This window comes from Nicotiana attenuata, unplaced genomic scaffold, assembly GCF_001879085.1.
Source record: "Nicotiana attenuata strain UT unplaced genomic scaffold, NIATTr2, whole genome shotgun sequence".
Classification (NCBI taxonomy): domain Eukaryota; kingdom Viridiplantae; phylum Streptophyta; class Magnoliopsida; order Solanales; family Solanaceae; genus Nicotiana; species Nicotiana attenuata.
Window position 1 is genome coordinate 164,858 of NW_017670813.1, and position 24,476 is coordinate 189,333.

Here is a 24,476-nt window from a genome sequence, read left to right on the forward strand (position 1 = left end):
GTTACCTCTTCCTTGATGAAAGCATGTTTGATCTCGGACTAGGGTCTCCTTTTCTGCTTGACCGAATGGAATTTCGGGTCCAGGCTTAGCTTGTGAATGGTTATCTCCGATGGGATCCGTATCATGTCGAGATGGGACCAAGCAAAACAATTTACGTTAGCTATGAGAAATTGAATGAGTTTTTTCCTGAGCTCGGAGGTTAACCCCGTGCCCAGGTATACCTTCTGATCGGGTAGACGATCAATGTGGCTTGCTCCAGCTCTTTGACCGTTGTAGCATCGAAATCATCGGGTTACTGTAAAATATATGGGAACTCCATAATCATCATCTTCATCAGCCCCTTGTTTATTCGATTGTATCATGGATGGTGTCGATAATTGCTATTTAGTTTCCTGCTTTGTGTTCGAACTTGGTTCCTTTGATGTCATCGGTGTTGATACCGGAATCACTTCTTTGACCGGTTGCTCCCCGTAGATCGTTTTAATCCCCCCTGCCATTGGGAGTTTTAACACCTAGTGAAGGGTCGAGGGTAATGCCCTCATGTTGTGGATCCATGGCCTCTCGAACAAGGCGTTGTACCTCATGTCCCCTTTGATCACATAAAACTTGGTTTCCTGGATGTCCCGGTGGTGTTTACTGGTAATGTTATTTCTCCCTTGGTAGTTTCACAAGCCATGTTGAATCCGTTTAGCACTCGGGCTGCAAGCACGATTAGGTCTTGTAGACCGAGTTGTCCTACGACCCTCGATTGCATGATGTTGGCCGAGCTACCTGGATCAATTAACACACGTTCAACTCGAGATTTATTCATAAGTACAGATATTACAAGTGCATCTTTATGGGGTTGCACGATTTCTTCGGCGTCCTTGTCGCTAAAAGATAAAGTTCCTTCTGGTATGTAATCTTGAGTCTGTTTCTCCCTTGTGATATATACTTTGGTGCTTTTCAACATTGGGCCTTGAGGAACATCGGCCCTTCCGATGATCATGTGAATGACGCGTTGAGGTTCTTCTTGCTTGGTTTGTTTATTGTAGTCCCTATTTCTGAAATGATTCTTGGCTCGTTCACTCAGGAGTTCTCGAAAATGCCCATTGTTGAATAACCGAGCTACCTCCACCCTCAACTGTCGGCAATCCTTTGTTCTGTGGGCGTGAGTGTCATGATATTTGCAAATCTGGTTTGGATCCCTTTGGGCTTGGTCGGATTGTATTTGATGCGTCGGACAGCCGATATGATAGCAACAACATCAACGTTAATGTTATATTCTAACAACCTCGATGCTTCTTTTTGTCCGATAGGCCTGTCGAAACCATTCTTGCTCATGAGTCCCCGGTTGTTCTGGCCTCGATCATTTTTTCTTTCATTTCGTACGGAACTCCATCCGGACCCATTGCTTCTTCGATCCTCATTGTACAGTTGATACCGATCCCTGTTCGACCTTGGTTCACAGTCAATATCTCTCTTGACTCTGTCGGCGGGTCTAGCCGGATAAACGGATCTGGAAGGAGCCCCAGCTGATTCTTCGACTCTGATCTTTGATTGATACCGATTATGCACATCATCCCAAGTGACAACCGGATACTTTATCAGATTTTGCTTCAATTGCTCTGAAGCCACGAACTTCGAGCATTGAGTCCTTAGGTAAAAGCTTGAACGGCCCAATCATCAGCGACCGGTGGCAAGTCTATCCGTTCCATTTGAAATCGAGATACGAACTCTCTGAGCATTTCATTATCCTTTTGCCGCACTTTGAAGAGGTCCGATTTCTTGGTTTCGGCCTTGATAGTTCCAGCGTGTGCCTTCACAAAAGAGAAGCATAGCAAATGAGTCATTAGAATTAGGGGGTAAATTGTGATACGAAATCATGGCTCTCTTTGACAAGGTTTCTCCGAATTTCTCCAGTAATACAGACTCGATCTCATCAACCTCCAAGTCGTTTCCTTGATGGCGCATGTGTACGAAGTGACGTGCTCGTTAGGGTCAGTTATTCCGTTGTACTTAGGAATCTCGGGCATGCAAAAAAATTTAGGGATTGGCTTCGGGATCGCGCTCGAAGGGAAAGGCTTATGCACAAACTTCTTGGAATCTAAGCCTTTCAATATTGGAGGCACTCCGGGGATCTGGTCGACCCTAGAATTGTAGGTTTCCACCCTTTTTGTCATTTGCTTCGGTTTCTTTTCCCCTGATTCTATTCATTTTGTCAGCTCCTCGAGCATTTTTATGATTTCGGGGTTGTTACCCGACTCGTTCCCATTCGACCTTTCCGAGACCGGTTCCTCCCTGCGAGTAATCTCACGAGACGGGTTGGGCTCTATCCTGCTTGGTACGCGGCTCTGGTTTTGTAACTGAGCTATTGCCACCTATTGAGCCTGCAACATTTCGAAGATCATTCGTAGATTTACCTCGTCTCCTTCGTTGTTTTGAGTATTATGTGCCGTTGACCAGGATCCACCACAGATGCTATTCTCGGGGTCAGTAGGGAGGCTTGTGTCGATAGCCACATGCGAATTAGCGTCCAACGGGTCCGCAAATTGGAATTCTGAGGGGATTAACGGGCGGTACCTCGTTACCGGTCTCTATGTTTTTTTTTCAACGTGATGACCAGACTCATTGTCAGTAGGTAGAGGTGCTAATTACGAGTTTGACATTTTGAGTTCAAGCCCGAAATCAAAGACACTTCAAAGAACAAGTGAAAATAGTGTGCGTTGTGGAAATTTGATCAAATGACCATTATTGTCCTTAGCCCCACGGTGGGCGCCAAACTGTTTACCCTAAAAAATGGATAACAATTGAATTTATACGCAGTTTTAAGAATACATGATGTAACTTGATATAAATTGAAAAAATAATTTAATATTGAAATTAATGACAGAAAAATGAATGCAAACCACACAAGTAGAACAATATTAGCCTTGAAGGTCGGTCACCCTCGAGTCAGAAAGTGCCACAATTGATGTCAGAGCAGAATAACAAGATAATTAGAACTAGAAATAACAATGTATTGTCTTTTTATGCGTGTTATAATGTGTATTACAAATGACTAGACTCCTCTTTATATAATAGAGGAGTCATACTCTAAATACAATTCTATAAAAGGTAGAGCACCTCATAATTTGCTAACTAATCGACCTCTTCTTGATATGTGTTGAGATTTTCGCCGGGATAACCGACCGATTGCAGATATCTTGGCCTTCCGTTAGTTGGCCCGATAAAGTTTCCTCGATCTTGTTCGGAGTCGGGGTCGGTGCTGGAGTCACAGGCTCGATGATCTAACTTCGTACCTTGGTTCAATACAATCTGGGGTCGAACTTCAACCCATCACGTTTCAGTCCCGACCTCTCATACAATAGACGAGCCCTGTTTCAACCGTATACAAACGTATTTTGTGCAATGTTACTACATTATAATAGGGACAAGATTAGACCGACCCTTAAACTCAAGGGATCATTTATATCAGAAACTCTAATATCGAAGGTGGGAATGGGATACAAATATTCAATGGAATTGAACCAGTCAAAGTCCCACTTTAAAAAAACCGGTTCCCGAACCCTCGTTAGCCTTGAAGGTCGGTCACCCTCGAGTCAGAAAGTGCCACAATTGATGTTAGAACAGAATAACAAGATAATTAGAACTAGAAATAACAGTGTATTATCTTTTTATGCGTGTTACAATGTGTATTACAAATGACTAGACTCCTCTTTATATAATAGAGCAGTCCTACTCTAAATACAATTCTATAAAAGGTAGAGCACCTCATAATTTTCTAACTAATCGACCTCTTCTTGATATGTGCCGAGATTTTCGCCGGGATAACCGACCGATTGCGGATATCTTGGCCTTCCGTTATTTGGCCCGATAAAGTTTCCTCGATCTTGTTCGGAGTCGGGGTCGGTTCTGGAGTCACGGGCTCGATGATCTAACTTCGCACCTTGGTTCAATACAATCTGGGGTCGAACTTCAACCCATCACGTTTCAGTCCCGACCTCTCATACAATAGACGAGCCCTGTTTCTACCGTGTACAAACGTATTTTGTGCAATGTTACTACAATATAATAGGGACAAGATTAGACCAACCCTTAAACTCAAGGGATCATTTGTATCAAAAACTCTAATATCGAAGGTGGGAATGGGATGCGAATATTCAATGGAATTGAACCAGTCAAAGTCCCACTTTAAAAAAACCGGTTCCCGAACCCTCGTATTAAACACGCCGACCTAAACACTTGCCCCGGTCCGATTTATTAAAACTCGCCGCAAAAACACCGAAGCCACATTTTGAAGTGGTAGAGTAATATACAAGAAAAAGGAACCCACTTTCTCTCTTGGGTTCTCTGCGATCTCTTTTTTCTGAAGCCAAACCAAAACCCTAGCTCCTAACCCTAGACCAAACCCGAAGAGCAATGGCATATCAGCACCAATCACCTAATCACAACGGCGAAAACGACGACGGCCAAAATCGCCGGCTCTATAACCCTTACCAAGACCTACACGTTCCAATTCAAACACTTTACAAGCTTCCAACTTCACCGGAGTTCCTTTTTCAGGAAGAATCCGTCGCCCAGCGTCGATCATGGGGTGAAAATTTGACCTACTACACTGGCATCGGTTATCTAGGCGGCGCCGTTGTTGGCGCCGGAAAAGGATTTGTTGACGGCGTGAGAGCTTCGGAGCCAGGTGACACCATGAAGCTTAAGATCAATAGAATCTTAAACGGTTCGGGTCACACGGGACGGAAGTTTGGGAATCGAGCCGGCGTTATTGGGCTGCTTTATGCTGGGATGGAGAGTGGGATGGTGGCTATTAGGGATACGGATGACGTCATCAACTGTGTGGTTGCTGGATTAGGGACTGGAGCTTTCTACAGGGCGGCGGCGGGGCTGAGGTCGGCGGCCGTGGCTGGGGTTATTGGTGGCGTGGTTGTTGGCTTGGGGGTCACTGGAAAACAGGCGTTAAAACGATATGTGCCGATCTGAGGAATTGGTGCTTTTGGGTTTGTCGACACTCAATCTTTGGTAGCTGTTATTTGTTTCTAAAAATTTTGATGATACCTTTGAGAAATGTGATTCTCACACTGCGAAGTAATGTAATTTGGCATGAAAGTTGCATGCTTTTTAGTTATATTTAAACATATTTATTGAATATATATGCTGAAATTAGGTTTAGAGGAGACTTGCTCTCCAATAAAGTTGACAAAACTAAATCTTGATATGGTTATTTCATTACTTCTTTTTATATCGATCCTTCCTTGTGTTGAAGTTTTATATAGATGATAGAATGCGTTTTTTTCGTGCTTAAATTTTTTTCCCAAGTGTACTTGTCCAAAATAGATGGTCTTTTTGCCCAAGTTTTACTCTATTGAAGAGTTTGCTCAGTAGATACTATGCATTTGATCAACTTTATGCTAGCTGCAATGTTGATGGCAAGCTCCAGCTAGTTGTTTTGGTGGTGGAAGAGTTTCTTTCTGATTCCAGATAGTTCTAGCATTTGGTGAATAACCTTATGGAATTTAATTGTGGTTCTCACGAGTAGAACTCTGCTAGTTATTAATTGCATCTGTATATACACGTGTGCAGTGTTTGTGGAAAGACTTGGGGTACCAAGTAGTTGAATTTTGGATAACCTTAATTGAAGAACAATCAGTGCTATCATAAGATGCCTTGTGCCAAAAGGGTGCCTCATCCTCATGCGAACTATTCAAAGGGACTGTAATGTGATTTTTTATTGATTTCTAAGCACTGTATTTGCTATACATGAGAGTACTTATCAGCAAAAAGTATTAGTTGTGTGAGAAGTTTTTCTCTTAAATAGATTTCTGGACACTATGTATGGTTGTGTATTATTGCTATATCTTTCTACTGCCATATGATGTTTGGGTAATTGCGCAAGGGCTTTGAGTTCCATGCCATTGATACACAAAGGATGGAACTTTGAAATGATTTTGAGTTCACCTTCTGATGGCATTTTTATTCAATGATTGTTGCTAAGTGTGTGAATTTCATGTGCTAGTGCTGCTTTTTGGTTCTCTTGTTTTGCAGCTCTTTGTACTGCCATATGATGTCTGGGTTATTGCACAAGGGCTTTGAGTTCCATGCCATTGATACACAAAGGATGGGACTTTGAAATGATTCTGAGTTCACCCCTTCTGATGGCAGTTTTATTCAATGATTGTTTTCAATTGTCTGAATTTCATGTGCCAGTGCTGCTAAGATTGGTAGACTTAGATATATGCTGACTATGATTAAGAAGGAAGAATGACTTTGATACTCTATTTTCTGGAGGAGCTGTTTGGCACTTTTGAGAAAATAAAACACCATCTTTTATTTCTCTACACTAACTTCCATATTTTCCTATTGTCTATATGTTTTGGCTTCTCTTGTTTTGGCTCTTTGTAGTGCCATATGATGTTTGGGTAATTGCGCAAGGGCTTTGAGTTCCATGCCCTTGATACACGAAGGATGGAACTTTGAAATGATTCTGAGTTCACCCCTTCTGATGGCAGTTCTTTTTTCCATTTATTGTTGTTAATTGTCTGAATTTCATGTGCTAGTGCTGCTAAGATGGTTTGGACTTAGATATCTACTAAATAGGATAAAATGGGAGAATGAGTTTAATATCCTGTTTTCTGGAGGAGCTGACTGGCAATTTGAAAATATTTTAGCAATCTTTCTTTTCACTACACTAGCTTCCGTATTTCCCTTTTGTCTGAATGTTTTTGGTTCTCTTGTTTCCAGCTCTTTGTATTGCCATATGATGTTTGGGTAATTGCGCAAGGGCTTTGAGTTCCATGCCCTTGATAAAGGATGGGACTTTGAAATGATTCTTAGTCCACCCCTTCTGATGGCAATTATTTCCAATGACTGTTGTTTAAGTGTCTGAATTCATGTGCTAGTGCTGGTAGGATGGAGTTAGTTTTTTTTGCAATGACTGTTGTCAAGTGTCTGAATTCATGTGCTCTTGTTTCCAGCTAGTTTTTAGTTCCCTTTCTCAGTTTTGCTTCTTTTCGGTATGAGTAGTTTATCACAAAACCAGTCCAAGTAAAGGCTGCATATCCTTGCAGTTTAGTTGTAACTTTAAGTTGCTCAAACCCTCCCCTCAGCCATGTTTCCTTCCCCTCTCTTGCCACGTCCTCCACGATCCTCTCTCTCCCCTCCCCCCCCCCCCCTCCCCTTTCGATCTCTGTTCTCTCTCATTTCCTCTCCCTTTCATAATCATAGAGGCTCTGATTATTACCTTATCTGGCTATGGTGTGCTCCCGTTTCTTTCTTCCCACAAACCATTCCCCCCCAATATCTTACTGGCCCATCGTATGAACCCACTCTTTGTAGTTTGTACTCACTCATCTAATGTCTCTCTCTCTCTCTCTCTCTCTCTCTCTCTCTCTCTCTCTCTCATGTAAAGCTCCTTCCAAGTCCAAAGGGAGACAAGAGGTCTCTCTCTCTCTCTCTCTCTCTCTCTCATGTAAAGCTCCTTCCAAGTCCAAAGGGAGACAAGAGGTAGTATTGACCCTCAGGTTGGAGTCCTGATAACATGGGCATTACCCCCTTAGTTTTTCTTATGAAAATGCTATGAGAGGCCATGTATGTTCACACGCTGACGAGATTAGGGGGGAGAAAAACTCTCAAAAGCTTGAGAAATTCAATGAAATATAATGTTGTGTGTTATATGATGTTGTGTGTTATATAATGTATTCTCTGACATCGAGTTTGATACTTAAATTAAAAAATTGCAGCTTGTCTCATAATTTTTTAAAATAATATCCATATTTAGGTTTTGTTAATGGAGCTGTCAGATATGTATGCTTTGTTTTCTTTCCATTGAAATTGGAACAAAAAGCCGCACTTACACGATGATTCCTAGTTTTGGTTTTTAACTCGGGTGTGTGTGTTGTGTCTTGACGAGTTGTATTTGTCTGTTTCTGTCGGTGTTAGTCGTTTTGTCCTGCTATTGTGGTGAATATTAAGGTTGGCACAGAGTTGTGTATTAATACTGCAATGGGGGTGCATCTCTTTCTTTGTTTTACTTTTTTCTTTGGTAGAATTATGTGTAGTTGCTTTTGAGTCTTGAACACCGTGTTTGTCTCTTGGTATGAAATAGGGAATACTTGATTTGAAATTGAGATGTCATTAGATACTTATGAGTAATACATCTTACTTATAATAAGTATCTTGATGTATATAAAGGAGATAAAAAGGTTCGCCAAAAGTTAATCTTGACCAGAAAGAGTTAGGACAGACCATTGTAACTTAATTCTTTCCCTCCGATAACTTAGAGGTAGGAGTGGCAAATGGGCGGTTCGGGTCGGATATGGTTCGGGTTGAAAACGGGTAATGAAAAAACGGATCAATTATCCGATTCGATCCATATTTAATACGGATAGAAAATGGGTTAACCGGCGGATAATATGGGTTACCCATATTATCCATGACTTCTTGTATATGATCACTTTTGGGAGAATTCTTAGTCTCTCTAACTTGAGGAATTCCCAATTTGAGGCTTTACAAATGTAAAAGTTAGACCCATTGTTTACTCATTGGTTATCCATTTTCTAAATGGATAATATGGTTCTTATCTATATTTGACCCGTTTTTAAAAAGTTTATTATCCAATCCTTTTTTTAGTGGATAATGTGAATGGTTAACTGTTTTTTGTGAACCATTTTGCCACCCCTACTTAAAGGAATCGTAATGTGTTCGATAAAAAAACGACGCGTGTGTCCAATTAATTTTGTTTTTACTTTTTTAACATGATAGTCTGGTCATGGATAGCCGTTGTCCATATTAACTTGTAGAGACTTGCTTTGACATGGATATTTCTTAGATGAATTTTCAGAAATCACTATTGTTTAGTGGCTATTAACTTTCTGTAGCTATCAAATACATAATTACTTTGTCTAGCTACTATTCAGATATTACGGTAGTGTATTTGCTATATTTGCTGTATTTGTGCTGTTGTATTTATGAATGCAATAGCAAAAAGCGCCTAAAAATCAGGGCGAATACAGCAGCAAAAAGCGCCTAAAAAAAGTAGGATAATTCAGTTATACGTGCATGTATTCACATGTATTCGCTCCATGTATTCATGAACACAACAATGACAATCACCTTACAAAATAGGTTTGTTCAGCTGCCTAATAACGAAAATAATATCACTTAGCGTACACTCTTAATATAACTCAACAAAAATAATTCTAACATGCCTCATTATCAACCCAATTAATTAGAATGATTTTTCACGTATATAACTGTTGTGTTTAGTGTGTTTCAATTTATTTTTTTTATTGTTGCATTCAATAGATTAAATAGCTGTATTTATTGTTTCGCTATTTTATATTCAGTGTATTCAAATATATTTGTATTAATAGTGTTTTAGTTATTCCTAATACATGTTATTACTGTTGTATTCTCTATATTTCATTGGTATCCAATATTTTTCTATTTGTATTCAGTGTGTTTTACTGTATCATTATATTTTAAAATTAAATGTGTTCATTGTGTATATTCTGTTCTATTCATTGTTTGTATTCAGTGTATTTCAATGTTTATATTCATGCATACTGTATGTACAATATGCATGAATACACCGATGTATTCATCTGTATTAAGAAAATACAGGCGTTCGAAATACATAAATACAGGCAAAAAAATATATTGCAGTATCCGTCGTTCATGTTATCGTACCCATGCTCTACTCGGATTATTCCGACATCTTTTTTGCTCCCCACGTGGTGACCCTAGCCCTAGAGCGACGAGAGAGAAGAGAGAGACCACATTGATTAGAACGAAATATGTAAGAGACCATTTGTAATAATCAAACAGTAAAAGAAACTATTTGTTATAAATTATTTCATCTGAAGGAAGTTTCAAGGCATAAAATAGCTAGAGAATGTAGGGGAAAAGGAGAAACTCCAATATGTAGCTTCCATAAGAATGTCTTCCATAAGGGTGGCAAGTGGGCCGGTTAGGCCCGGGCTCGGCCCAGGCCCATGAGCCCATATGGGTAGTGGGCCTAAACGGGCCTACCCGTTTAAGCCCGGGACCAGAAGGGGGTGCAGGCCCGAGTGGGCCGATTCAAATAATAAGCCCGTTAGGACCGGGACTGTTTGGGCCCAGGACCGGCTCCTAAGTGGGCCGGTTCAACCGGTCCTAAACAGGCCCAACGAATACATTTAAAAAAACAAAAATCCCTCAAAAATTCTGACCGTTACCCATTTAAAATCTAGCTGTTAGTTCTGCCAAAATAGTCGTTGGCTATTTACAAAATAGCCATTTAACCCCTCCCCCCTCCCCCCCAACTTTGTTTTAACCCCAAACTTTTTATAATTATACTTTTTTCCTATTTTCAACTATAAATACCCCCTCATTCTTTCATTTTTCTCACAAAATCATCAATCTCTCTCTTTCTCAATCTCAAATTGAAGTATTCAAGTCTTCACTCATCTCTCATTTCTCAAACTCAAATTCTTACTTCAAGTTAAATCATGCCCAGTGATTCTAGATTGCGCCCATTTGTTTGGGAACACTTTAATGTGGTAGAAGAAAATGAAGAAGTTTACATAATAAAGTGCAACAACTGTGGTTGAGTCTACACTCATCGTCCAAAGTTGGAGGGCACAGGCTGTTTAAGGAGGCATATAAAGAGTTGTCTTGCACGTTCTCCAGACATTCGTATTTAAGATTTTAAGTTGATTTGAGACAATTTGTGTTATTTTAAAATTATTAGACGTATTATGCTTAATGTATTGAACTTTAATTTGAAGTATTAAATGTAAACTTTAATTTGCAATAGTTTTTTTAAAAAAAAAATAGGCAAGGCCCACTTATATATATATATATATATANATATATATATATATATATATATATATATATATATATATATATATATATATATATATATATATATATATATAATTTACAAGAAATTGCCTAGGATAAAAAAAATTTAAAAAAAAAGTCAGTAGTATATATGTATATTATAGATATAGATATAGTATATATAATATATATATATATATAAACTATATAATTTACAAGAAATTGCCTTAGATAAAAATTAAAAAAAAATTAGTCAAGGCCCACTTAGGCCCGTTTAGGATCGGGCCCGTCCCACATAGCTCGGGACCATTAGTTCGTGGTCCCGGTCCCGGTCTGGTTACACCCAAAATCCCACGAAGTCCGAGACTGGTTAAGCACGGCCCATGAAGCCCGGGCCCACATAGAATCGGTCCATTTATGACCGGGCCCGGACTGTTTGCCACCCTTAGTCTTCCATGTAGTTGCACATTTATAACAGGAGATTTGAAGAGAGTGAAACGCAACATATTATCTCAGAAGAGAGAGAGAGAAGAAGAGAGAGAAGAAAAATTCTGAGAGAGAATCGTGTTAAGTGAAAGAAAAAGAATGGAAAATTATAAATAACGTATTTCATGCCTCAATTGTAGTATATATGATAAATACATATTTTGCTATAAAATATAAAAGGTAGCTATTGAAAATAATATTTTAAAATAATTTTGGTTTATAAATAAATAGGGTGTATACCTTTGCTATAGGAGGTAAATTTTCATATTTTTTTATTCTATCGGAAAGGAAAGCGTTAAGAAATTCGTATCTTACGAATTCAGTGGTTCTAACTTCCAATTAGGGGTGTTCATGGTTCGGTTTGGATCTGTTTTTTGCTAAAAATACCAAACCAAGTAAGTCAATTTTTCAAATATTAGAACCAAACCAAACCATTTAAGTCTGTTTTTTCTCGATTCGGTTTATGTCGGGTTTTGTCAGTTTTTCAATTTTTCGGTTATTTGTCGATTTTTTCTTAAATATAAGACATACACTATCAAACACATATTCCGGCGACCACATTTTCAACATAACATTATCAAATCAACTGCCCTTTGAGAAATCTATTATTACCAAGATATATTGATGATAATTGAATCAAATAGTGACGAATAATTTAGGACTCAATTAAAAATATATTATTTTTAACACGAAATGGATTCTTTCACTTAACAAAAAAAATAACCAATCAAACTAAAATGTAAAGGTAAAGAACTATACTAAAAGTGCAAACTATTAACATTTACCATTAAATTTTTGTAACTTTGTATAAAAATATACATATATATAAGTGTAATAATAAATTTGAAATAGCTACTCCTATAGTCGGTTTGGTTTGTTTTTTTTCCAGTTTTTTCTGATTAAAACCAAAACAAAACCAATTTTATCGGTTTTTAAAATTCAAAACCAAAACCAAACCAAACCAAAAAGTATCGGCTTTTTTGGTCGGTCTGGTTTGGTTTTCGGTTTGGTTCGAATTTACGGGTTTTTATGAAAACCTGATCATGCCCAACTATGTCTTATAAAAAGGACTAAGCGGTCGTTGCAAATATAATCCGGTTTACAAGTCTGGAGTCGAATCCCATAGAGAACTAAGGCTTAGTTACAACTGTTCAATATCACCAAGAAGACAAGCTTGAACAATTCCTAACTTATAAATATTAAGATTCTCGTGTTTAACTAATTAACTAATAAATTAAAATAGTAAATTAACAACTAAAGATACTAAGGGTTAGAGACAAGATTTAGGAGGTCTAGAGTTATGATTTCCCCTATTGTTGGAATCCTTCCCGCTACGTTTTCTATAAATTCGCCTAAGTATTCTCTACCGATCATGAGCGCTCTGACTGTTGTATCTCTCTCCCGAGTAATTACCACAATTTACTAGACATATTCTCCCGAATAACGCTAGCTGGCATTAAGTACAGCTCACACGGATCGAACCCAAGGTTTCGTTATTCCTAATCCCACCTTTAAACCCTTCGTATTGATCCCTCATATACGTTAGGAGTGATGTTGTTCAACAACTACCTAAATATGCACTCTCTCCCGAGTAATACATACTAAATAGGCACAGTCGATTGAGAGCTCTTCAACAAACCACAATAATAACGTAGTTGGAACAAATAGAGAAAATACTACAGCAAATCTATATTAACGTAACATGAAATCATCCTCCAATAGGTTCCATCAAAACCCTAGATAACAAATTAGCTATACATAATAGTATGCATAACTACAATACTAGAATTCATAACCAATAATGGAAATAGGAAGAAGGAAGTGAAAAACTCGTAGAAGAATTCTCCGCCTTGCTCCTAGTGTGTTCTTGCCTCCTTAGGCCGAATCTCCGGCCTCCACGGCGGCCCGTAGGTCTAAATTATGTCAAAAGTATGTCCTCCTCCTCTCAAAATAGCGTTTATACATGTATTTATACCAAGTAGGGTCGGGCCCAGATAAAATACCTTTTCCTGCGCGAAATAGGACTGTGGCTCTGTAAAATTTTCACAGGCGCACCGCACCCTGCGGCGCACCGTGCGGCGCGGCAGTGGGGAAGTTCAGAGAGCTATTTTCTAACAGACTATTGGAAAATTGCACAGATGCGGCGCGGTATTGGAAATTCGCAAAAATCCAAAACATGAAAGTTGTAGACCTTTCAAATAGCTTTCCAACGATATATTGTGGAGCCCAAACGGAGTTCTGAGCGAAAAGTTATGTGCTTTTTACTAGACACTGCATTGTATGCCTGCTCGATTCTCCGTCTCGTTCTTCACTATCATCCGTTGATCCCTGAACACGATCCCGGCTTGATTCCTTGAGCTTTTACTTAGATTTCAAAGCTCCAAATTACTTGAATTCATTCCATAATATCTACATAGCTCGAATCCCTCCTACAAGGCATAAAATACATAATTTAGTGCAAACACTAGCGATTAAAGCTCAAACTCAATTAAAGTGCAGTAAATTATAGTGTAATAAGCGACTAAAATACGCAATTGTAGCCTATCATCACCACCCTTACTTCCAATATAAATGACTTCTAATCGATTAGAAAATACTAGATACTCCCTCCGTTTCATATTAAATGAGGTACTTTCCTTTTTAGTCTGTTCCAAAATAAATGACACATTTCTAAATTTTGGAAATAATTCAACTTTAAACTCCTCATTTTACCCATTTTACCCTTAATGAGAAGCTTTTATAACCACACAAAAGTCATTGTCCCACGAAGTTTTACCCCTTAAGCTTTTAAGACCACAAATTTCAAAAGTCTTTTCTTTTTTCCTTAAACTCCATGCCGAATTAAATTACCTCACTTATAGCCCGTTTGGCCAAGCTGCAAAAATCAGCTTATTTTGAGAAGTGCTTTTTTTAAAAAGTGCTTTTCTCAAAAGTACTTTTGGTGAGAAGCAGTTTGTGTTTGGCTGATTAGTTTGAAAAGCACTTCTGAGCAGCAATTAGTGTTTGGCCAAGCTTTAAAAAACTGCTTCTAAGTGTATTTTTCTCAAAAGTGCTTTTGGGGAGAAACTACTTTTTTCTGCTTCTCCAAAACTGCTTCTGCTTTTCCTCAAAAGCACTTTTTTTCCTTACAAAAGCTTGGCCAAACACCTCAATTTTTGGCCAAAAGTACTTTTGGCCAAAAAGGCTATTAATTTGAAACGAAGGGAGTAATAATTTTTTACACAAGCTCTTGGGAACTGACGTTATATGGGTGTTGGAATTTGGCCCAAGAGTCCATACGATCTTGTGAAATGACGACTCTTTGTCCAGCTTATTTAAAGCATCTGCAGCACTGATAATAATTGCTAACACGTGTTTAGTTGAAGCAGTTGAAGTACATCTTAGAATCAAGTGGAATGGGTCGCAGGAGAAGTGTTTGCTCTCTTTACCTGATTTTTCCATCAATGTTCTTGGTTTTGCTGATTTAGTGGGGACAAAAAAAATAATTATTCCCATCCATATTAGCCAATAAAAAATGGATTGGATAATGAAAACGAGTCAAATATGGATAAGAACCATATGAATCCACTTAGGGGTCATTTGGTTGGGAAACAAGTTATTCCATGATTAATTATTTCGGGATTAGTTATCCCGAGATTAGTTATCTCACCCTCCCATTGGAATAAAAAAACACTACAATCTTAGAATAACTAATCTCGGGATTAATTATACCACGATTATCCCAACCAAACGTGGAATAAACTCATCTTAAAATCCCGAAATTAATTATCCCTTATCCCTCGTACCAAACTAGAGCTGTCAACACGGGCCAGCCCAGCCCAGCCTAGCCCAAGCCTTGTGGGCTTTTAAATTTAGTGGGCTAGGAAGAGCTGGCCCGCCATATGAATGGGCCTTAAATTGGCAAGCCCAACCCAGCCCTAAGAGTGCCGCGGGCTGGGGCGGGCCCGCCCTTCAATTTTTTTACAAAAAAAGAATTTCTTTAAATCCTTAAATATTTTTTCATGACGTAGTCGATTAATCATATAAACAACTTTTGTTTGCTTTGAGCGTACAAAAATCTTAATATTTGACGAGGAATCTCGTAATTGAAATGTAAATTCTCTATATCTCTAGCTCTTCTTTTTAAAGTTACATGAATATTTTCTTAATTCTTTTCTTTCATTTTTCTCAAATTCAGAGATTGCTTCTAACAAGTTTATATGCTGAGGTTTTCTAATTTAGGATTAACATCATTTGCCGATTTCATCATTATAATCCATAAAATTTTTAAAATTCTTGAAATTTGCTAGTGGTCAATTTTTTTTATATATATTTAAAATTAATTTTTTTATATACTGAAGAGCAGTTTAAATATTAATAATATATTAAAGTATTCCAAATTGATCATTGGCCGCTCAAAGTAATATTTTTTTTTGAAAAAATATTATTATTGACCACCTAAAACTTTTTGGGTTCGTTATTAATTAAGCAAAAGAAAAACTAATTTTGTCATATTACATACATGTCAAAAATCTAAATTCTAGTTGATATGGAAGGGTAAATGAGCAATCTAGGGTTAGAGAATGGAGATTATAGTTAATAGTTTTTTTAGTTTTTACTTTATTTAAATATTTAATAGTTAATTAATTTGAATTTAATTAATTTCTGGCCCATGGGCCGGCCTAAGCGCAGCCTCGATCAAGCCTCAAGGGCTAGCGGGCTGACGTGGGTCGGGCTTATAAGCCTCAGTTTTAAATGGGCTCAAAAAATCATAGCCCAACCCTACCCAAGTAGCGGGCTGGGTTGGGCTGGCCTCACGGGCCAAGCCCATTTTGACGGCTCTATACCAAACAAGCCATAGAAAATGGATAATTAATGGTTTAACTTCTACATTTATAAAGCCTCAAATTAGGGATTCCTTAAGCTTGGGAGACTAGAAATTTTCACAAAAGTGATGGTATTCAAAGAGTCATAGATAAGATGGTTAGGTTACCCATATTAATTATCCACTTTTGTATTATCCGTGTTCAACCCACTCTTATGTGAGCCGACCCGCCAGTTTGCCAACCCTACTCAGATTAGTTTAACGAGGATCTTGTGAATCGTACCAAATTATAAGTTCTAACCACATTATATATTACTCCAATGTGCTCTTACCATCTTATACCCCAAAATTTCTTCCAAACTACCTGTACGGCAATTGCCCACAAGGTTCAATGCGATCACTGCGCAACTTTAGCTTGGCTATGAGGAAAGACAATATCGAAAGAAACAGTCAGGACTGGCATATGTTAATCAAGAAGACAACCACGGATTCAAGCAACAGCCTCGTGTTGAAGCAATCTCTGCCTTAACAGTTCAGTGAATCTTATTTAAAATAATGAATTTCCAGCTAGCATTCCACTTATTTCAGACACATAATCAACTCAATGACCTCGAGCAAAAACTTGTTTATACACTCTGTGAGAGGGAAAGCCTAAATCAACGGTACATGGCCTTGCAGCCTCATTATTCTCAAGTCTTTTAGCCGTTTTCCCTAGTAAAGATGCTTATATCAAGCAATAATATCAGGCCATGGCACATAAAATACCAGTTATCATACAGCAAAATTTCACCCGACTTGTTGAGGAAAACGTGAAGAATTCAAAAGACAAGAAAAGGATGTATCAATCTACAGTAACATAGACTCCGGACTCTCTATGTAGCCTTTGAATGCTTTGAGCCATTCTGCACCAACTGCGCCTGGACAAAGGTATCAATTAAAATTATTAAAGGTTTAACCATGATTCCTAAAGAGGGAGATATGAGGACTAAACTATCTAAATAGGCAGTCAAGCCACTTACCATCAATCACCCGGTGATCACAGCTCAACGTTACAGGCATCATACTGGAAAACTTATACTGGTCTTGGCCCGTACCAGGTATCACCCTTCTCTCAGCTATTTAAGAAACAACGATGAGCACAACATATCACAGCTAAAATATATTCTTCCACTGAGATGCAAACTTACCAGATCCAACAGCGAGAATAGCCGATTGAGGAGGGTTTATGATGGCACAAAATTGCTTAATGCCAAAAGGCCCTCCCAAATTGCTGACAGTGAACGTCCCTCCCTGCAGAAAAAAAAAAGTGGTTGAATAATATATACTTTTCTCTATCTATGCAGAAGGAGGCTTAACAATTGCAATGCACACCTCATAATCCTGTGGTTTTAAGCTGTTATCTTTTGCTTTCTGGGCTAAGTTCTTCACTTCCTCGGCAATAGTGGATAAACCTTTCTTATCAGCATCCTGCCAACAACACAGATTTTCCAAGACGAGATATAACTGGTAGTAGGAATCAAGAAATATCCAATTATTATAAGCACTAGATGGGGATGAGAATTGAGAACAAACCCTGACGACAGGAACGTACAGTCCATTATCAGTCTGCACCGCGACATTGATATTTATGTTGTGATACCTATGTTTGAAAGAAAGAATGCACTATTAATGTCCACTCCAAGTTTCAACTATAGAGGTCCTCTCACTTCATATACTCCACTTACTGGCGAATGTAGTCATTGGCCCATGAACTGTTGCACTGAGGAACTTTTCGAAGAGCCAAAGCAGCAGCCTGCAATGAAGTTACCCAGGTCATCTCTCTCTCTCTCTGATAACTGATGTCAATATCTTCTATACACCCCAACCCCATACTATGTATTTCCATTCCCAAAGTCAAAAGACCTAATTGTCAGTATAAATTTGGACACTGATTCTTCAACATAATTAAAATTTGTATATTTAGAAGTTATATTAAAAGTATTACTGAAAGTTAAAAATTCTTTGCCTATAAAAAAAGAAAATCACAACTTTTTTTTTTATGAAGTGAAAGTTACAACTGGTTATAGTTAAATGTATTATTGTCCAGAAAAATGTAGCCAAAGGAAAAATTGTTTGATTTCCCAAATAGTTCTAACATCATACATAATGGGACACAGAAGTAACCTTTTATTTGTTGACAAGGTGCAGTAAATAAGGAAACCAGTTAGGAGTTATTCAGATTTCTTATGACAAATACGAGATTCTGGCTCCAATTCGACATAGAGGTCCATGCATAATCACTTTTTCTCTCTTTTCTGGACCCTTCACGATTACAGATAGAAGGATAGAGACGAGATAACAAGACCATAGGTTTCTTTTTCCTTTTTCCTTGTTGGGTGGCGTAGTGGATCTTAAAGGAGTATTTCATACCTTTATTACAAGATCATTAACAGATAACTTCTTTCCTCCTGAAGCCTCTTGCAATGAATTGAGCTGGCTCCTCAATCTGCAGACCGAGCAGTGGGCATGATAAACATCAGAAAAAGTTGAATTCTGCTGTTGTGAAATGAAAGTAATACTCACTCCATAAGTTTGTCGACACATGTATCAACAGTCAAATAGTAATGGGGAATGGTTTGCTTTGACAGCAGCAATCGAGAAGCGGTCACCTGCACAGATTACACCAAACTGGTATAACTAGGACAAAACCTTGTGCTTGTAAAAGAAATGGTTAGACAAAAAGTATATCTAAACTTAATACAAGAGATGAATGGTAGATAACACGGGACAAGCACTAAAGTTCGCTAATTCTGGGAATACGATGATGCATCCCGCAAAGGGGTAAATAGTACCTTTCTTATCTGTGAAACTGGAATATCCGTGTATTCAAGAGCTGCATCAGCCTTGGGAGCTGCTGCAGGGGCTTCGCTTCCATGAGAAGCTACATTATCAAAGAAAAGATTATTGATTCTTCTAAATTACATAAATTTCCAAAGGGAAATCTTTCCTCCCATAAGAGAAAAAGGAAATAAATTCAGTGACATAAAACCAATAGTGACATCAGCTAGCATATAAGTATATATGCAGAATAGGAAAAAGGTTACCAAGATAATCTTCAATATCAGCTTTCACAATACGTCCCTCCGGACCTGTTCCTTTGATGTTTGTTAGATGTATCTGCTCATGTTCAGACAAATGGAGAATTAACCTCATGGCTAAAACATGCCGACCTGAATCATATTTCAAAACAAGCTTAATTGGAGAAAATAAGTACATTGTGATCTTCCGCTAGTTTCCTAGCCAGCGGACTAGCAAAAATGCGATCTGCAGGCGCACTAGGTTTAGAAGCGTTTGGCTCTGATGGGGTGACAGGTTTCTTGGCAACCTCTTCTTTGGGTGGAGGTGGAGGAGGAGATGCTTTTGGTGAAGGCGTAGCATCTGATGCTGAAGGTTGGTAATCTTTAAACTTTGCAATGTCATCTTCCTCTTCAACGGTAATAGCAATCACCTACAGAATTACCAATATTCATCAAGGATTTTTTTAATTGATTAGTTCCCACAATGATCTGGCTATGCTTGGCATGTAGCTCAAGGCAGTAAAATTCAAAAAGGAAGGAAAATTCAGTTGGGTCAACTATGTGATATTAGGAGTAAATTTGAATGAGCTGATGCATTACATCATAAAATAAGGGAATTGTCAGGTTCTCTATGTGGCTATTAGCTAAAAATATGAAAGGTTCAGCAAAGCGCCAGCTTAGAAACAAAGTACCGACAAAGATACAAGTCAAATAGGAACTAGGAGGTCCAGGCATTAGCTTTTATCGTGGAATGTACTGTGTGATGCATCAATTACGTAGATGCAGATCTGTACAAGTGCATAACATTCCACACAGTGAAAATCCTGGACAAACGAGTGAAAAATTTAACAATGGAGATAATAGTGAGTCCCTTATACCACATGGCTTAGAGTCTAAGTTGTCTAACACCAAGATACAACACACTTAATTGGTACTCTCAATCAATTAGATTAGGCATCTATACCTCTCCAACTTTGATACTGCTTGCCCCGTCTCCGCGAAGAATCTTAGCTAGATATCCCTCTTCCATGCACTCCATTTCGACAGTTGCTTTATCCTAAGGGGATCGAATGAGTATCATAAATACCAGAATCCAGAAGTCACGGCACATAAAGGAAAAAAGTCCCTCAACAACATCATCATAATAGCACCTAAAAAGTGATCCTACTGTTTCCACTTCACATAGCACTTCACCAGGAGAAACTTTGTCACCCTCTTTCTTTAACCATCGAGCAATATTTCCCTGCACAAAAGTATGAGGAGCCGCTGAGGCGCTAAGACAACCAAAAGTGCAGAACGACTAATGATGCTCTGAAAAGCTTTAATGAGAGAAGCCATTATACCTCTGTCATTGTAGGTGAAAGAGATGGCATCCCAATCTCTTGGTGTGGAGGAAGATCTGAAAACAGAAATTAAAGCTCTGACTAAAGATGAGAAATTAAAGGTGTGGGGGTTCTCCCGCTGTGGTTCCGTGTTTCATAATTAAAGCTACAAAGTAAGAAGGATCTCTCTAGCAATCAGTTGGAAAAATAGACACAAATAGAACTAAAGTAAAAGATAGGCAAAACGTCAATGCAAATGACTCGATTAGAGAGCATTGACATGAAATTGTCCTCCCGTGAATCTTAACTGATAAATAGGAACTAAACTTACAGTGAGTAGATAAATGCCCATAAAATAAAACTAGGTTTATAAGCATTCTGGAGGATGCCCTGAGAACAAAATTTCTGATTGAATAGCCAAAGGCCAAAGTGATATTAAAAGACAAGTACCTGAAGCAGTAGAGAAAGACCTCCTTGAAGGCACTTGTGATCTGACACAAAAAAAAAAAAAAAAAAAAAAAAAAAAAAAAAAAAAAAAACAGAATTTGCTTGAAGAGAATGATCAAAACGTATTTTTAAAAATATTAGAAGAAATAAGACAGAGAACAAACCCAGAAGACCCTCTCATGAAAGGCATGTTAGCCATGGAGGCGCATGGATCAATTGCATTTCTCAAAACATTTCCATTATATGTTGCCACAAATGACACCTACAGTCAGAAACATGATCTTGATGTAAACATTGCTGCTCAGATTCAACAGGAAAAAGCAAACTATAAAAGGAGGGTAACCGAAATAAAGGTCTGGTCACAACCGTGGGTGACACTGATCTACAACGGTTGTTGGAGACTGCTGAACCTGAGTTGCATCCACTAAAGGACTTGGAAATGCTGTGTCTCCCTACAGATACAAAACCAAATTAGCACCTTAAAATATCTGTAAAAGCCACAAAATGTTTGAATCATACTTTCACAGAGAAAAATAAAACATCACCGAGAAGAGATCATCAAGACGGTTAGTCGCAATAACAAGAAAAGAATGACCATAAGATATTCTTCACGGACATGATCAGACATTGTAATATTCGTTGTTAAGCAATTGGACACAATGACAAACATATGATAATTCGGATAATTCATAAACATCAGTAAGTAAAGATACTAATTTACCATCTCCCTTATCCAAAGAAGACCTCGTGCCATTACTGAACCAGCGGACAAGAATAGCAGAGTCATGCCGTAATAAGTTCGAAGAACTTCTGATCTGCAAATAATTTGAAAGCAACAGAAACAGAAACAAAATGAGATTAACAGGTTCTGGAATAATTGAACACACAGTTGGATGTTCCAAGGGCAGGAGCAGATAAATTACATAGATTAGGCGATGCCATTTAAAAAGACAAACTACATTATGCATCACCAGTATATACTTTAAAGTAGTCCCTTTATTTTCTTTCTCCTTTCTTAACACTGCGAAAGAGGTGCCGTCTAGTGGTCAATGTAGTGGGAGGAGAATCATGAGGCCTCAGGTTCAAATCTCAGCGGACACAAAAAACACTAGGTGATTTTTTCCCCATGTGCCTAAGCCTTGGTGGTCAGAGTTGCCAAGTACTTATGTTGTGGAAGATAGCACGAAGAAGGTAAGACTTTTTACAGAGAAAGGGAAGGCGAAAAATAACTAGATACAGATAGCAAGTATATTTCTAGGATCAAAATGGTTAGACTAATTGCATGAGGTTCATGCTGATATCACCATACGACAAGTATCAACCAACAAGCAAGATGCCTAAAGTCTAAAACTGCTATCGGCAAAATATAAAGAATTTTCATGTCCCACTTCATGTCTATGAGTTATTTCATTTAGGTGTGAGCATTGAACCAGCTTCCGACTATCTAATCGCCAATGAGAAAATGTGCCTCATTCAACCTAATATCAATATAAATAGCAAAGCTCCAAATTCATAAAAATTAAGCCCAAAAGTCATAAACTAATTTATAACTCAACTGCAAGCATAGCTCCTAACTCCAATTCCAAAATCTCATACAAAATAAAACACGGGCAATCACAAGTCAGCCGCAATGAAGAAAAACGTCAAAAAGAAATACATATACTTTTTAATATTGACATAGAAATGCGGCACAACCACGGGCTCATATGGATCACAGATATTACATAATTGACAATCAAATTCTTCCTTCAACAAATTAACCTATACGCGCAGATTTTAGGTATACAAGAATACAAGTCAATATTGAAAAATTGAATAGATAAAAAAAAACTGGATATCAGAATCAAACCTTTTTGGAGTGACGAAGGACGTGAGTAGCGTAAGTCATGATAATGGTTCCAAACCTCCAAATCGAAAATCTTTTCTTCTTTTAATTGTGGCTTTTGGAATGTGGAATTGGACACACAACAATTCAACCAAAATGGAGGAGGCTCTTACGGCTCTTAATAATAGTATAAGTACTATATAGACTAATATTCTTCGGTTTAGATCGCGTTATTCTTCCCCACGCCCCACCCACCTCACTTTTCTTTTTCCTTTTTCTCTTTTTTCTTTTTTCTTTATTTTCTCGTCTTTTTTATTTTAAAAAAATTAGTCCTCGCTTCGCTTGTATGTGCTTAGGTGGCTGTCGTAGAACAATATTCCCCGGTCAGTACCTATTTTTTTTGGTGAATAAAAAATTTAACAAACTTAGGTTATGTGCAATTGTTCATAAAAGGCAAAAAAGAGACTACCTATTTTCTTCAGCTCGTAAATGTATAGAGTTGAATCTAGAATCTAAATCTGATAGATTCGATATTTTCAAGTTCACAATACTGAAATCGTTTTACTTTTAACATTTTTAAGTTTATATTTATCAAAAATATTTATAGATTACATAAAAATATTAATATCGGATAAAATTATCACCATAAAGTTACATTTGCTATGTAAGGGTTTGAGTTCGAGACCTTTGGTTACCAGAATAAAAAATTCTTAACATAAAGTGCCTCCCATTTAATAAGCTCTACGTCGTTAAAAATATATTAATTGAATCCGAAATTTTCAAGTATTAATAGTCAGAAAATATGCATAGGTGGCTCTGAGAGAAAAAAATGGATATAGAACCCGTTTGTATTAATTTATTTTAAGTGCTTTTAAGCCAAAATAATTTTTAAACTATTTTGTAGTGTTTGGATAAAGTAAAAAATGCTTTTAAACACTTATTTTTAACTAAAATGTCAAAAAATAAGCCAAAAGCCAAAAGCGAATTTCTAACTTGTGACTTTGGACTTAAAAGTCACTTACAACAAGCCCATCTAAACGGGCTCATAGCCGTATAGGTGGGCTAAGGTCAAAGGTCAGCGATAAAGCAGCTCTCAATTTCTGAAAATGCAGCTCTCTTTCCATTTCCGACCTTTTTATCGTTTTCTTTCTTTGCTTTCTTATTATGAGAATTTTGGATATATATTCCCCACTGTCGTCACTACTAAGTAAAATACTTTTATTGCTTTGCTTTAGTCCCAATAGTCCCGATCTTTTAAAAGTTAAAATATTATACTTATTGTACAATATAATAATCTGTTTAGTAAATTTCAAATGTTTAATTAGACACAATATTAATTGATGACATATGCACTGGTATCGTGATACAAATAATTCCTATCTGCAGCAGTAAAAATAAAAATATTCAGTTGTAATGGAAAGTTACTTATATTATTCCATACAAGTTAGTAACGAAATACGTCTTGACCAACTTTTAGGGTGTGTTTGGTACGAAGGAAAATATTTTCCGGAAAATGTTTTTTAATTTTCTCATATTTAATTGGCTTAAATATTTTGGAAAACATTTTCCTTATTAACTCATTTTCATGTTTTCCTTATAAAGAGAAGGGAAAACATTTTCCAAAACTTCTTCTCAACCTTCCCTACCCTCACCCCTCCACCCCACGCACCCCCCATCCCCACCCCGAACACCCCCCCCCATACCGCATTTTTTTTTAAACT

At 37.7% G+C, this 24,476-nt stretch overlaps 3 protein-coding genes across 3 annotated transcripts; 1 reads left to right on the plus strand and 2 right to left on the minus strand.

Annotated features, from left to right (window-relative positions):
* Window positions 1-595: 595 nt before the first annotated feature.
* LOC109243570 lies at window positions 596-1,953 on the minus strand. The gene is made up of 3 exons (XM_019410510.1): window positions 1,749-1,953; window positions 1,274-1,607; window positions 596-1,142 (listed from the first exon to the last, which is right to left on the minus strand). Exons 1-3 carry the CDS (start codon window positions 1,951-1,953, stop codon window positions 596-598), a joined length of 1,086 nt encoding a protein of 361 aa, XP_019266055.1.
* A 2,287-nt stretch (window positions 1,954-4,240) lies between these two features.
* On the plus strand, window positions 4,241-5,241 carry LOC109243577 (mitochondrial import inner membrane translocase subunit TIM23-2-like). Its single transcript, XM_019410522.1, has one exon. The coding sequence runs from the start codon at window positions 4,402-4,404 to the stop codon at window positions 4,972-4,974; it is 573 nt and encodes a 190-aa protein (XP_019266067.1). The 5' UTR covers window positions 4,241-4,401; the 3' UTR covers window positions 4,975-5,241.
* An 11,372-nt stretch (window positions 5,242-16,613) lies between these two features.
* On the minus strand, window positions 16,614-22,956 carry LOC109243578 (dihydrolipoyllysine-residue acetyltransferase component 3 of pyruvate dehydrogenase complex, mitochondrial-like). Its single transcript, XM_019410523.1, has 19 exons — window positions 22,780-22,956; window positions 21,652-21,745; window positions 21,297-21,382; window positions 21,095-21,192; window positions 20,934-20,974; window positions 20,505-20,560; window positions 20,330-20,404; window positions 20,126-20,218; window positions 19,359-19,592; window positions 19,189-19,261; window positions 18,937-19,025; window positions 18,668-18,753; window positions 18,515-18,590; window positions 17,830-17,897; window positions 17,678-17,744; window positions 17,477-17,572; window positions 17,293-17,395; window positions 17,125-17,220; window positions 16,614-17,022 (listed from the first exon to the last, which is right to left on the minus strand). The coding sequence occupies exons 1-19, from the start codon at window positions 22,816-22,818 to the stop codon at window positions 16,952-16,954; spliced, it is 1,641 nt and encodes a 546-aa protein (XP_019266068.1). The 5' UTR covers window positions 22,819-22,956; the 3' UTR covers window positions 16,614-16,951.
* Window positions 22,957-24,476: the final 1,520 nt, after the last annotated feature.

What these genes read in the sequence shown, in the direction of transcription:
- LOC109243570 (XM_019410510.1), bottom strand. Translation starts at nt 1,953, where the DNA reads ATGCGCCATCAAGGAAACGACTTGGAGGTTGATGAGATCGAGTCTGTA. An exon ending in AGAAATCGGACCTCTTCAAA is followed by an intron (nt 1,608 to 1,748) that starts GTGCGGCAAAAG and finishes TCGTGGCTTCAG; the next exon opens with AGCAATTGAAGCAAAATCTG. An exon ending in GGACAAAAAGAAGCATCGAG is followed by an intron (nt 1,143 to 1,273) that starts GTTGTTAGAATA and finishes TCACGCCCACAG; the next exon opens with AACAAAGGATTGCCGACAGT.
- LOC109243577 (XM_019410522.1), top strand. Translation starts at nt 4,402, where the DNA reads ATGGCATATCAGCACCAATCACCTAATCACAACGGCGAAAACGACGAC.
- LOC109243578 (XM_019410523.1), bottom strand. Translation starts at nt 22,818, where the DNA reads ATGACTTACGCTACTCACGTCCTTCGTCACTCCAAAAAG. An exon ending in TTCTTTGGATAAGGGAGATG is followed by an intron (nt 21,383 to 21,651) that starts GTAAATTAGTAT and finishes TTGTATCTGTAG; the next exon opens with GGAGACACAGCATTTCCAAG. An exon ending in GCCAATGACTACATTCGCCA is followed by an intron (nt 17,745 to 17,829) that starts GTAAGTGGAGTA and finishes TTTCAAACATAG; the next exon opens with GTATCACAACATAAATATCA.